The following is a 14,744-nucleotide window of genomic DNA, read 5'->3' as shown; positions in this document are numbered from 1 at the left end:
AAAATTGCAGTTCACAGCCTACGCCCGTATTCCTCCCAACACCAATAAGACTGATAATATGAAAAAGCCAAAGGCGTTCATCTTCAAATTAGGATGTATTCATACAGCATCCATTGCACTACTTATGAGCTTGGCAGGTGTCATAGGCAGATATCATGCCAGCTTTTTCTGATGTTTGCTGGTGGGCCTAAGCTTAAACCTTCAGATGACAGAGCCTAGGGGAAATAATATGACAAAAGATTTTTCCCTTCTTTGATAAAGCTTTTGACTTCTTTCTTATATGTCAAATGGAGCTGGTGACCATCTCGAGTCCTGGCAATTTCTCTAAACGTTCCTAAGATAGCGCTGAGTGCAACAAGTAATAGTAGCCCCGATTCTGTGGGGTTTACACAAATGTCCCTTCCCGGCTGCCTCAGTCGGTAGAGCATGAGACTCTTAATCTCAGGGTCGTGGGTTTGAGCCCCATGTTGGGCAAAGATGTGGTTTTTATGGCAATTTCTCTAAAAGTTCCTGAGATACTGCTGAGTGCAACAAGTGATAGTAGCCCAGATTTTGTGGCGGACATGCAAGATCACAGCCCGGCTAGCTCAGTCGGTAGAGCACGAGACTCTTAATCTCAGGGTTGTGGGTTCGAGCCCCACGTTGGGCGAAGATGTGCTTTTTATGGCAATTTCTCAAAAAGTTCCTGAGATACCGCTGAGTGCAACAAGTGATAGTAGCCCCGATTTTGTGGGGAACATGCAGGATCACAGCCCGGCTATCTCAGTCGGTAGAACATGAGACTCTTAATCTCAGGGTCTTGGGTTAGAGCCCCACGTTGGGCGAAGATATAGTTTTTATGTCAACCTTTGAAAATCGCAGTTCACAGCCTACGCCCGTATTCCTCCCAATACCAATAAGACTGATAATATGAAAATGCTAAAGGCGTTCATCTTCAAATTAGGATGTATTCATACAGCATCCATTGCGCTACTTATGAGCTTGGCATGTGTCATACGCAGATTTCATGCTTATTTATCGTCCACTAAAAGCCCACCAGTGGGGAACATGCAGGTATAGTAGCCCGGCTAGCTCAGTCAGTAGAGCATAAGACTCTTAATCTCAGGGTCATGGGTTGGAGCCCCACGTTGGGCAAAGATGTGGTTTTTATGGCAATTCCTCTAAAAGTTCTTGAGATACTGCTGAGTGCAACAAGTGATAGTAGCCCCGATTTTGTGGGGTACACAAAGCATCACAGCCCGGCTAGCTCAGTCGGTAGAGCATGAGACTCTTAATCTCAGGGTCGTGGGTTCGAGCCCCACGTTGGGCGAAGATACAGTTTTTATGTCAACCTTTAAAAATTGCAGTTCATAGCCTACGCCCGTATTCCTCCCAACACCAATAAGAGTGATAATATGAAAAAGCCAAAGGCGTTCAGCTTCAAATTAGGATGTATTCATACAGCATCCATTGCACTACTTACGAGCTTGGCATGTGTCATACGCAGATTTCATGCTTATTTATCGTCCACTAAAAGCCCACCAGTGGGGCACATGCATGTATAGCAGCCTGGCTAGCCCAGTCAGTAGAGCATGAGACTCTTAATCTCAGGGCTGTGGGTGCGGGCCCCACGTTGGGCAAACATGTGGTTTTTATGGCAATTTCTCTAAACGTTCCTAAGATAGCGCTGAGTGCAACAAGTGATAGTAGCCCTGATTCTGTGGGCAACATGCTGATATCACAGCCCGGCTAGCTCAGTCGGTAGAGCATGAGACTCTTAATCTCAGGGTCGTGGGTTCGAGCCCCACGTTGGGCGATGGTGTGGTTTTTATGGCAATTTCTCTAAAAGTTCCTGAGGTACTGCTGAGTGCAACAAGTGATAGTAGCCCCGATTTTGTGGGGAACATGAAGGATCACAGCCCGGCTAGCTCAGTCGGTAGAGCATGAGACTCTTAATCTCAGGGTCGTGGGTTCGAGCCCCGCGTTGGGCGAATATGTGGTTTTTATGGCAATTTCTCTAAAAGTTCCTGAGATACGGCTGAGTGCAACAAGTGATAGTAGCCCCGATTTTGTGGGGTACATGAAGGATCACAGCCCGGCTAGCTCAGTCGGTAAAACATGAGACTCTTAATCTCAGGGTCGTTGGTTCGAGCCCCACGTTGGGCGAAGGTATAGTTTTTATGTCAACCTTTGAAAATTGCAGTTCACAGCCTACGCCGGTATTCCTCCCAACACCAATAAGAGTGATAATATGAAAAAGCCAAAGGCGTTCAGCTTCAAATTAGGATGTATTTATACAGCATCCATTGCAGTACTTATGAGCTTGGCAGGTGTCATAGGCAGATTTCATGCCAGCTTTTTCTGATGTTTGCTGGTGGGCCTAAGTTTAAACCTTCAGATGACAGAGCCTAGGGGAAATAATATGACAAAAGATTTTTCCCTTCTTCGATAAAGCTTTTGGCTTCTTTCTTGTATGTCAAATGGAGCTGGTGACCATCTCGAGTCCTGGCAATTTCTCTAAACGTTCCTAAAATAGCGCTGAGTGCAACAAGTGATAGTAGCCCCGATTCTGTGGGGTTGACACAAATGTCACAGCCTGGCTAGTTCAGTCGGTAGAGCATGAGACTCTTAATCTCAGGGTCGTGGGTTCGAGCCCCACGTTGGGCGAAGATGTGGTTTTTATGGCAATTTCTCTATAAAAGGGGGGAAATGAGCGGGGAGTGTTAAGACGCTGCTCCCGCGACCAGGAGGATTCTGGTATCTTCTACTCTGGGAATGTCGTGGAACTTAAAGTGGATTCTTGGATTCTATCCTGAGGAAGAAATCCTACGCATAATTCTGAAATATGTATCCTTACGCTCTTAAACAGAGGGCATTAAATCTATTATTGTTAAAGCACTTAATGCAATTATTGGTACAGCGATAGAGGGGCATTTGTTTATCAACTGACTTCAATCGAGCTTCGTGACAGCAGTTTATATTTTGTTCTTGGTATACTTGATTGAAAACGAAAGCCTTGTTATTTGTCCTAAAGACACTTAACTTGTCCACGATATTAAAACGTCCATTGGGATTGGTACAATACGCATTACATGGGGAGTTAAACGTATAAAATAAAACACATCCGGCAGCAGGTTGTCTGTTCATGAGGTCTTGTGCTGGTGAGACGCTGGACCTCGAAGGTGGATAAAGAAGACGATGTTCGGAGTGTTCTCTTTTGTTGTTACCAAGGTCCTTGTAGGTGGCCATTACCATCTGTCTTCCGCTGTATATTGACTGGGAATTCATGGCATTCTTAACGTTTTGGATGTTTTCACCATTCAGAGCAGCGGCTATATCATTTTCTCTGAGCGCGGCACATTGGGCTGGAGTGAACTTAACTGCATAGGCGTGCTGCCCCCTTATCCTGCGTGGGGAGAAAGTATTATTTAGTAATAATAATGGAAGCTAAAATAAACAATAAATACAAGATATTCATGATGATAGCCAGGCAGTTCTTCGTGGTTTGGATACTGGCAGCAGGAAGAGGAGTTAAATGAGACAGAAGCATCCAGTATCTAAAGAATAAATGCTGCAATTTACACAATGATGTATTGTTAAATCAGTGACCAGCCCCCTGTATAATGTATAGTTAAATCAGTGAGCCGGCCCCTGTATAATGTATAGTTAAATCAGTGACCGGCCCCCTGTATAATGTATAGTTAAATCAGTGACCGGCCCCTGTATAATGTATAGTTAAATCAGTGACCGGCCCCTGTATAATGTATAGTTAAATCAGTGACCGGCCCCTGTATAATGTATAGTTAAATCAGTGACCGGCCCCTGTATAATGTATAGTTAAATCAGTGACCGGCCCCTGTATAATGTATAGTTAAATCAGTGACCAGCCCCTGTATAATGTATAGTTAAATCAGTGACCGGCCCCTGTATAATGAATAGGTAAATCAGTGACCGGCCCCTGTATAATGTATAGTTAAATCAGTGACCGGCCCCCTGTATAATGTATAGATAAATCAGTGACCGGCCCCCCTGTATAATGTATAGATAAATCAGTGACCGGCCCCCTGTATAATGTATAGTTAAATCAGCGAGCCGGCCCCCTGTATAATGTATAGTTAAGTCAGAGAGACAGCCCTGTATAATGTATAGTAAAATCAGCGAGTCTGCCCCCGTATAATATATAGTTAAGTCAGAGAGACAGCCCTGTATAATATATAGTTAAGTCAGTGAGACAGCTCTGTGTAATGTATAGTTAAGTCAGAGAAACAGCCCTGTATAATGTATAGTTAAGTCAGAGAGACAGCCAGCCCTGTATAATGTATAGTTAAGTCAGAGAGACAGCCCTGTATAATATATAGTTAAGTCAGTGAGACAGCTCTGTGTAATGTATAGTTAAGTCAGAGAAACAGCCCTGTATAATGTATAGTTAAGTCAGAGAGACAGCCATCCCTGTATAATGTATAGTTAAACCAGTGAGACAACCTTTAAAAAACTAAGAAGATGAAACCGTACCCGAAGGTTCTTTGGAAGTAGCCGGTTACCCTTTGCAGTTGTTCTTCTGTGAAGCCGGAGACGGTCGGAGGGCAGCTCCAGTAACAGAGGAGGAGAAACAAGATGGACGTCTGCGCCTGCAATGATTTTCTGTCCTTAAAAATGTTCTTTATTTTCATTTTGAAGCAATAAATGCTGAATCATGTATTATTTTTATAGTTACATTTCTCTAACACACTACGTAGAAGGATAACCCTTTCATACTAAAGTATTTAGCCAACATTTACATAGTTGCCAACAGTCCTGAATTTGCCGGGACAGTCTCGTTCTTTTTTTGGACAGGTGTCCGCAAGACATAAGGGGTGGAGAATAAAATGCTATGTAACTCTGCCCACTTTACGCTCCGCTCCCTTTCTGTCCAGGGAAAACGGCAGCAAAAGTTGGCAAAAAGTTAGATATAACGACTGATTAAGGTTTGAGTCTTTACAGCAGGAGAAACGGGCGACCAAAGGGTTGCCGAATGGGGCCAATCTGTCTGCGGGTCCTGGGGTCCTATAACATGTATATTTTTATGTAAAGGGCCATTAATCAATCAGAAAAAAGGGGAAAAAAAGGAGCCAAAGTTTAACTCCAGAGGTAAACAGCAGAAAAACAGCCCTCTGGGGATTACAGTAACTGCAGTACCAGTGGAGTGGCCAGCAGATGGTGAACTGCAAAGCACATGGCTGAGGGTATAGAAAGGGGGCATTGGGGGGTTTTGTGGAGTTCAGTAGTGATAGATGATGAAGGTGAAGGATCTTTGCGTCACCGGGTTCGAGGCCTGTCCATCAGTGGAGTGTTTGAGAGTCTGGAAGGAGAATCTCAGAAGACAGCTGAACCAGAACAGGATGCCTAACCCTTCTGGCTGAGAGTGCTGTGAGCAATATCTGAAGGAGCCGGCACCCGACAGACTGATTTGGTCGCAGACTGGTGGAGCGGTAAGCTTGAGATCTCTCCCCCTGTCGCATAACACGGCGCCTTGAACTTTATTCTGCAAATAGGAGACCAGATTTTACTGAATTACGTGAATGGAGGATGAACCGGCATAACCAAAGCCTGTGTGGATTACTAGCTTTTATGGGCACCAACGGTACCAGACCACGTTGAAGCCGAAGGTGGGTTGCGCCATTTGTTTATGTGCTGCGGAGGCTATATATATATATATATATATATATATTGTATTTATTTTCACTGCTATATATTATCGCACAGCTTTGTGTTATTGTGCAGTACACAATATTATATTTTAGTTAGCGCTGTGTCCGTGGTTATTGCTAATTTAAGGATGGTCCCAACTGGATCCAACCTCCATTCCCTGGGGGGGGGGTTGTCTACTGAAATTAGGAAAATTAAAAGCAAATTTAATTTTTCTGCATACAGTACAAAACTCCCCCATTGGACCGATATATTCACACCGCGTATACCTCACAATCACCTCCCCCCCTATATAATATCTTTCAGTATGGTGTGATTTTACTGTGAGAATTTAAAGATATATTGCCCCAAATATTAGCCTGGTATTTTTCAATTTTCTATATGGAGTAAAAATTAATTCCCCCATTGGACCAAAATGTTATCTGTAATATCTTACAATATGGAAAGATTTTACTGTGGAAACGTAAAAAAACAGCGCTGCCAATTATTAGCCCAGTAGTCAAAAATTGACATTTTTCAACATTTCACATGGGATAAAAAAAATTCCCCCATTGGACCAAAATGTTTTCTATAATATCTTATGTAACCCAGTGCAGTTATTTTGTCTAATAACATTGCAGCTGGGTTGTCATGGATACTGACCTTTCCTTCCAGCACCAGGTTACTTGTCTTCTCTGAGCCAATCAGTATCTCTATGGGACATATGTCAGTCTTCCTAAGCTAGGGAATGTTTCTCAGCCTATCAGAGGAGAGGGTCTAGGAAGAAACTTCTGGAAGAGCAGAGCTAAGCAGGGGAGTGAAGGAGGAAGAGAGACAGGCTGCCCTCCCTGTAAGTAGGCCTGAAATAAGCCTGCTGCCTTTAGTGTGTGTACTGCTGACATCCAAGCAGTACATTGAAGTAGAAGTGTGCAGAGAATACAGCATGGGGCTCTATGCTTCCTGAGTGAGTGTGAGAGACTGCAAGTACCCAGAGCGTCCAAGTCCTGCATCCTGTACCAGTGAGGTGAAAGCAGAGCTGCAGACAGACATCTGTGTGGGAAGACAGTTATTATTCTCAGCCAGGAGGTTAAAGGGGCAGCATCCCAGAGCTGCCTGAAGACACCAAGGTGAGGTACTTAACTAATATATATCAACATATATATACTTTTCTCCCCGGGTAGCGCTACCTGCATCAAGGGCCCCAACAGTGCACCAACACTGGGACATCTGGGTGGGAAGAACACCTACATTTGGGGTGGGGGAGCGGGTGTTGGCAGTTATCTGTGTTAAATATATATATTTTCAGGACTGTGCACCCACTGCTAGAACTGAACTGCATAGGCACAGCAGCTGGGTCCTTATATTATAATACCTGTTTATTTCAATATATTCTATAAATAATTAGCATTTCAGTTGTGTGTGTTATTTTCTTGTGTGAAAGGGGCCATTTCTCAGTGGGTGGGTTCCCCTACTCAACATAGTACAAATCACTGAGTGGAGGCACTGCATAAAGAAAGAAGATGTCCCGATCTCCCAGCAATTGCGGAGGCTCAGGTTTCCTGTCACCAGCATCACTGAAATATGTAACTACCAGCCTGACAGCGGAGCAAGGTAAAAAAAGGGTTACACTATGGAAAGATTTTACTGTGGAAACGTAAAAATACAGAGCTGCCAATTATTAGCCCAGTAGTCAAAAATTGACATTTTTCAACATTTCACATGGGATAAAAAAATTCCCCCATTGGACCAATGTATTAACGGTGCAGTAATGTCACATATACGCCCTCTATAAAATATCTTTCAATCTGGAAAGTTTTTACTGGGGAAATATAAAGATATAGTATCACATATATCAGCATATTGGTTAAAAACTGTAATTTTTCAACATGCTACATGGGGTAAAAAAAAAAACAGTCCTCCATTGGACTAATATATTTGCACTGCATATACCTCACCCACACCCTCCTCTATAACATCTTACAATATGGAAATATCTTATTGTGGACATTTAAAGACATAGCGCCCCAAATATCAGGCCATTAGTTAGAAACGAACATTTTTTAATATCCGATATGGGGTAAAAGAAATAACCCTATTTCACATAAATATATTTATCCTGCATATACCGCACACTTACACCCCTATATAATATGTTAGAATATGGAAAGTTGGTTAGAATTTGACAATTTCTTAAATGATACATTTACTGTATCTCAGTGTCTATTTAAGAGATAAATTAGAAAATCATTAGACATCATTAATGTTTATTTTTGGTAAAAAAAAAAAAAAATCAGGCACTATATGAATTTCCACAGTAACATCTTTTCACGTTGTAAGATATTATAGAGGAGGCTGTGGGTGAGGTAAATGCATTGTGTATATATATATATATATATATATATATATATATATATATATATATATATATATTAGTCAAATTGGGGAATTTTTTTTTACTCCATATAGAATATTGAAAATTGTCAGTTTTGAACCAATAGGCCGATATTTGGGGCGTTATATCTTTAAATTTACATATCGTAAGATATTATATAGGTGGATGATTGTGAGGTATATGCGCTGTAAAAATATTGTTCCAATGGGGTAATTTTGAACTGTGTGCAGAAAAATGTTTGAAAGTGTCTGTATATGGGCTGATATTTAATTTGTTTAAATAAATTTTTTGTATTTTGTTGGGAGATAGAGTATGAGAACTCTACCTAATCCACCCATGATTGTATCGTTATATCTTTCTTATCGCCGTTTTAGTTATAAAACACCTAATATTAATCTGAAACAAAAAGCGTCTGAGGGCTTGATCATTGATTTGAAACTTCAGTATGTCCCAGTTTTTGGGACAGTCTTGATTTTAAGGAACTGCCCCCCTATCCAACCTTACAGGCAATTGGAATCCTGGGTCTAAATATATCTTCTCATGTCCCCTGACCCTGGGACTTGTAAAGCCAATAGACATTTGTGCGACCTTCCTATTAGTGTGTAGCACTCACTGTGTTACAACTCAGCAACATACATCACCCTCAGCCACTCAGATACTGTATGCTGCATCACTAGGGCCTGGCAGTGGTGGGCAGCAGGGAGTGTTGCCTAGGCAACTCCTGAGCTGGAGGTCAGGTGACCCAAATCCATCTTTAGGATGAGGACTACAGCTGTGCAAGGCCTGAGGCCTACCTGGAGGCATTGACCATGGAGCTAGGCTGAAATACAGTCAGTGGGGCTTCCCAGGAGCTGCCAGACCTTGGCGTTTAAGCAGCCCCAGTAGCTGAAGGAAGTCCCCAGAGAATAAGAGGCTTCCCTTCCCAAGTGACTGATCAGCATAGTGGTAAGGTGGAAACCTCTTCCCCTTGTTTTGCAGACAGGGCACACTAAATAAACTTTTACCCCTATGGATACAGCCCTATGGGCCCCATCTAATTGCACCAACATACTCCTGCTGCCAGAGTGATAACCATAGCTGGGACCTTTTAGGCTCTGGCTACCTGGAGCCTTCCCTTGCGAGATGCAGCCAGGGCTACCCGCTGACATTGGCGCGGTGGGACATAACGCCATTTAAGGGGGGGGGGAGTGGGACGCATCTGGACCTAGCTCCCGTGACCTGTAGGATTCAGGTGTCGAACCAGATCCTGGAGTCTCCCCGGTATGATGAAGACTGTGGTGGTAGGTTGTTGTCAGGGGCCATCCAGGCTGCGGAGCTGCATATCTCTGTTTTTACCTGCTTTGCCTCAGTTCCCTGTCCTTTGTTGTGCCCTGTATCATGTATGTCTTGCTGTGTTCTGGACTACATCAGCTGCTATGTCAGGGCGCTGGTATGTGGCTGCACAACCCTAGATGCCCACCCGGGTGAGTGCAGTCGCCCTGTACCAGGCCCTGTCCCACTCCGCTACTGCACAATAACTCCTGAACACAATCTTTGGGCGCTCTGGGTCATTACAGTTGTCTGTATTGACCCAGTTCCTGACAGTTGTTTTAGGAGGGACTTTTGGACTTGGGTAGTTAGATCCAGGTGTCAGAGTCCTGTGTTTGCATATGTGTTTGTTGTTTTGATATACCGTATTTGCTCGATTATAAGACGAGGTTTTTTTCAGAGCAAATGCTCTGAAAAATACCCCTCGTCTTATAATCGGGGTCGTCTTCTAATCAGACCTCAAATAGAGGTCTGATTAGGAGACTAAGATCCAGATCCCCCGCACCGCTGCAGGGGACCTGGATCCTCCTGTCGTCGCCCCCCCCCCCCAAACACACTTACCGGTGCTTCCGGAGGTGAAGTTGGCAGCGGGGGTTTGTATGCGTCCGTCGCAAATACCTTCCCCGACTGCCAGAGATCAGAGTTCCAGAGTTCCTGATCACTGACAGCCGGGGAAGGTATTTGCGACGGACGCATACAAACCCCCGCTGCCAACTCCACCTCCTTCCGGCTGCCGCGGAATGAGACGTCAACCCGCTGCCCCGGCAATACAGCAGGAAATTGGAAGCACCGGTAAGTAAGTAAGCGTGTGTGTGTGTGTGTGTGTGTGTGTGTAGGGCATTTCTGGAATGCCTTACACCCCTATATGCCACTCTGGCACTTAGGGGGTTAAAAGGCATATTATGGGGCAGAGTGGCATATAGGGAGGTATAAGGCATTTCAGGAGGCAGAGTGGCGTTAAGGGGGCATTTAATAGTGCACTCTGCCTCCTGAAATGCCTTATACCTCCCTATATGCCACTCTGCCCCATAATATGCCTTTTAACCCCCTAAATGCCAGAGTGGCATATAGGGGTATAAGGCATTTCTGGAGGCAGAGTGCTCTATATAATGCCTTTTAACTCCCTTAATGCCACTCTGCCTCCTGGAATGCCTTATACCTCCCTATATGCCACTCTGCCCCATAATATGCATTTTAACCCCCTAAATGCCAGAATGGGATATAGGGGTATAAGGCATTTCTGGAGGCAGAGTGGCACATAGGGGGTCAAAAGGCATACCATGGGGCACAGTGGCATATAGAGGGTTAAAAGGCATATCATGGGCCACAGTGCCATATTGGTGTGGCAAGCCTGGGGGCAGATGTGCGTAACTGGGGGACAGGTTGGAAAATACAATAGAAAATATAAAAGAAATAAAAACAAAAAAAAAATATTTTTCTCAATCATAGCTTTTATTAAAAAAAATAGTTTACATGAATTAACATTTACTGGTAAAACTTTTTTCCTTTAGGGTCGTCTTATATTCAGGCTTTTTCTTTTTTTCCTAAGTTAATATTCAGATTTTGGGGGGTCGTCTTATAATCAGGGTCGTCTTATAATCGAGCAAATACGGTAATATTGTTTACTGGTACCATTGTATATAGTCCTTATTTATATTGGGGTCCTACTGAAAGACATATGTATACCACACATATCCAGGGTATAGATATGGAGGCACTGACACATGTATGCCACTCTCCCCTTAGTGGAGGCTCAGGATTTCACTGTAGGAGGTCACAAGGTAGCCATGGAAAAGGTCAGCAAGTGTCTGTGACTTCAGTCAAGATAGGGCTACAAGTGGTTTAAGGTGGCTCCTCAGGTTATGCAGACAAGTGACCTCAACTCCAGCCTCACCCACCCTGACCCTGCCCGCTTCTGCCTCTATAACCACACCCTTCTACCGCTAGACACAGCTCCTGATTTGGACACCTGAAGTGTTGGGGGGCTATGCGGATTTTAGGGCTGCAACAACTAATCGATAAAATCGATAATAATCGATAATGAAATTCGTTGCCAACGAATTTCATTATCGATTAGTTGAATCGATTATTATCGATTATAAAATGAGGGTTTTTTCAGAGCAAACGCACTGAAAAATACCCCTCATTATATAAACCGTTTCAGTGACTCACAGCAGCAGCTCCTACTTACCAGTCCCTCCCTGTAATCACTGTGACAACTGGCCCCGCCCCTCCCTTCTCCCAGAAGGCCAGAACCACATGGCTGTGACACTCATCTAACTGTAAGTATTAAATTAATATTTGGGCTACTGAAAGTTAGAGGAGGTGGGGGTTAATTTAGGGGCAGTTATGGTTAATGGGGTGTTTAGGGTTAATTTAGGGGCAGCTATGGTTAATGGGGTGTTTAGGGGCAGCTATGGTTAATGGGGTGTTTAAGGGCAGCTATGGTTAATGGGATGTTTAGGGGCAGTTATGGTTAATAGGGTGTTTAGGGTTAATTTAGGGGCAGCTATGGTTAATGGGGTGTTTGGGGTTAATTTGAGGCAGTTGTGGTTAATGGTGTGTTTAGGGTTAATTTAGGGGCTGTTGTGGTTGACAGGGTCTTTACGGTTAATTTAGGGGATGCTGTGGTTAATGGGGTGTTTAGGGTTAATTTAGGGGCAGTTATGGTTAATGAGGTGTTTAGGGTTAATTTAGGGTAGTTGTTTTGATGGGGTATTTAGAGTTAATTTAGGGGAAGTTATGGTTAATGGGGTGTTTAGGGTTAATTTTAATGATGAGGACTGAGGGTTAATTTGATTAATTTAATAAAGTTAACTTAAGGTGCAGTTAGAGATAAAGGGGGGCAGACTAAGGGGAATTTAAATCCTGGGGGCAGTGAAGATTAACCCAGTACTGATTTATAAAAGTATGGTGTCAGTGCGATGCGAACGGGTCTGTGACTCTATGAGGGGACTATGAGATATCGGGCACAGAGTGACATATCTGGGGGTATAAGGCATATACATTATATAAGGCATATGTGGGGAGGGCAGTGTGGCATGTCTGGGGAGGACGGAGTGGTGTATCAGGGTGTATAAGGCATATCTGGGGCCACAGTGGCATATCTGGGGGTACAGTGGAGTGGCATATGTGGGGAGGGCAGCGTGGCATGTCTGGGAGGCAGTGTGGCATGTCTGGGGAGGATGGAGTGGTGTATCAGGGGGTATAAGGCGTATCGGGCACAGTGGCATATGTGGGGGTGGAGTGGCATATGTGGGAGGCAGCGTGGAGTGGTATATGTGGGAGGCAGCATGGAGTGGCATATGTGGGAGGCAGCGTGGAGTGGCATATGTGGGAGGCAGCGTGGAGTGGTATATGTGGGAGGCAGCATGGAGTGGCATATGTGGGAGGCAGCGTGGAGTGGCATATGTGGGAGGCAGCGTGGAGTGGCATATGTGGGAGGCAGCGTGGAGTGGCATATGTGGGAGGCAGCGTGGAGTGGCATATGTGGGAGGCAGCGTGGAGTGGCATATGTGGGAGGCAGCATGGCATGGCATATGTGGGGAGGGCAGGGTGGCATGTCTGGGGAGGATGGAGTGGTGTTTCAGGGGGTATAAGGCGTATCAGACACAGTGGCATGTGGGGGGTAGAGTGGAGTGGCAGATGTGGGAGGCAGCGTGGCGTGGCATATGTGGGAGGCAGCGTGGAGTGGCAGATGTGGGAGGCAGCGTGGTGTGGTATATGTGGTAGGCAGCGTTGCATATGTGGGAGGCAGCGTGGCATATGTGGGAGGCAGCGTGGCAAGCCTGGGCTCAAATGTGCATAAATTGGGGGGGCTGGTTGGGAAATAAAGACAAGAAATGCATTTTATCAAAGTTTTTTTTTATTCTGCTGTTTGTATTTAACATCATTTGTTTATTAAATTATTTTAAATAAATTAAAAATTTACATTCATTTTTTTATCCGATTAATCGATTAATCGACAAAATAATCGGCCAACTAATCGATTATGAAAATAATCGTTAGTTGCAGCCCTAGCGGATTTATTAACATATTTATAATATAATTATCATTTCATTCTAGAGACATTCCTTGTTGCTTTACAGGGAGACCAACGTACAGAAATGATATTCCCCAATCTACAGAATTTATTCGGTTTGGGGGAATAAATAAAGAGAGCAATATTTTGCAAGCAGTTCTAAATAGCAAACTTGCATGCTGATATACATGGCGGCATAATTGTCTTCAGCGCCTTAGGACAAACCCTGGGCAGCGCAAACAGCCACCCATTCTGCACCCCTGTCCTTACTGGAAGAGCCCTGCGTGGGATTAATGGGCCGGTTATGGAGATCCTTGTACTCCCTTTTAACCTTCTCATTGAGCAGTGGCATTACAGTAGGGTAGCTGGCTCCATATTATGTGGCCCCTGCACCCCTGGACCTGCTGCTCTAGGCCAGAGTACGCCACTAACATTCCAAAACAATTAAACCAAAATCTCTTACCTGATACTTCATGATGAATGAGTACAGATAATTGTTCGCCTTCAGTATAGCGAGTGATTTATGTGTTATTTGTACATCCCACTAAGTATATTTTGCTGCTGCATTCCCTGAAATCCAAGCTAATCATCAACCTCCAAATGTAAACATCAGCAAAATGTCCTTGTCCAGTAATCATTTTGGGAGGACATTTACAGAGATTTTACCCATGAGTTCATTTTTTAAATATGTTTTCCCAAGTTTACCAATTATAAATAGCGCATAAGAAATGAAAATAAACTGATACAAAATATTTACTTAGAAACATAGAAAGTGACGGCAGATAAGAACCAGTAGGCCCATCCAGTCTGCCCAACCTCTGAGTACTTTCCTTTAGTAAATGTCCTTATTCTAGCTTGGCCTTATGCCTACCCCATGCTTGCTTAAATGCCTTTACTGTATTAACATCTACCACTTCTGCTGGAAGGCTATTCCATGCGTCCACTACCCTTTCCGTAAAGTAATATTTTCTGATGTTACCATTAAACCTTTGCCCCTCTAGTTTATGCTTGTGTCCTCTTGTTGTGGTAGTATTTCTCCTTTTAAATAATCGGGGTCGTCTTCTAATCAGACCTCAAATAGAGGTCTGATTAGGAGACTAAGATCCAGATCCCCCGCACCGCTGCAGGGGACCTGGATCCTCCTGTCGTCGCCCCCCCCCACACACACACACACTTACCGGTGCTTCCGGAGGTGAAGTTGGCAGCGGGGGTTTGTATGCGTCCGTCGCAAATACCTTCCCCGACTGTCAGAGATGAGAGTTCCAGAGTTCCTGATCTCTGACAGCCGGGGAAGGTATTTGCGACGGACGCATACAAACCCCCGCTGCCAACTCCACCTCCTTCCGGCTGCCGCGGAATGAGACGTCAACCCGCTGCCCC

At 44.2% G+C, this 14,744-nt stretch overlaps 2 protein-coding genes and 3 non-coding genes across 5 annotated transcripts in view; 3 read left to right on the top strand and 2 right to left on the bottom strand.

Annotated features, from left to right (window-relative positions):
• Positions 1-14,744, bottom strand: part of LOC128482812 (uncharacterized) — a 379,467-nt gene that overhangs the window by 208,971 nt on the left and 155,752 nt on the right. The window lies entirely within an intron of this gene.
• Positions 1,237-1,309, top strand: TRNAK-CUU (transfer RNA lysine (anticodon CUU)). The gene has a single exon. It is a non-coding gene; the product is annotated as a tRNA-Lys (tRNA).
• On the top strand, positions 1,723-1,795 carry TRNAK-CUU (transfer RNA lysine (anticodon CUU)). The gene has a single exon. It is a non-coding gene; the product is annotated as a tRNA-Lys (tRNA).
• On the top strand, positions 1,898-1,970 carry TRNAK-CUU (transfer RNA lysine (anticodon CUU)). Its single transcript has one exon. It is a non-coding gene; the product is annotated as a tRNA-Lys (tRNA).
• Positions 2,793-13,934, bottom strand: LOC128482811 (uncharacterized). The gene is made up of 3 exons (XM_053458733.1): positions 13,828-13,934; positions 4,492-4,607; positions 2,793-3,385 (listed from the first exon to the last, which is right to left on the bottom strand). Exons 1-3 carry the CDS (start codon positions 13,837-13,839, stop codon positions 2,833-2,835), a joined length of 681 nt encoding a protein of 226 aa, XP_053314708.1. The 5' UTR covers positions 13,840-13,934; the 3' UTR covers positions 2,793-2,832.

Source organism: Spea bombifrons, chromosome 3 (genome assembly GCF_027358695.1).
Source record: "Spea bombifrons isolate aSpeBom1 chromosome 3, aSpeBom1.2.pri, whole genome shotgun sequence".
In the NCBI taxonomy this organism is placed as follows: Eukaryota; Metazoa; Chordata; class Amphibia; order Anura; family Pelobatidae; genus Spea; species Spea bombifrons.
Note: the sequence above shows the minus strand (reverse complement) of the source record. Positions and strands in the feature narration are given on the sequence as shown.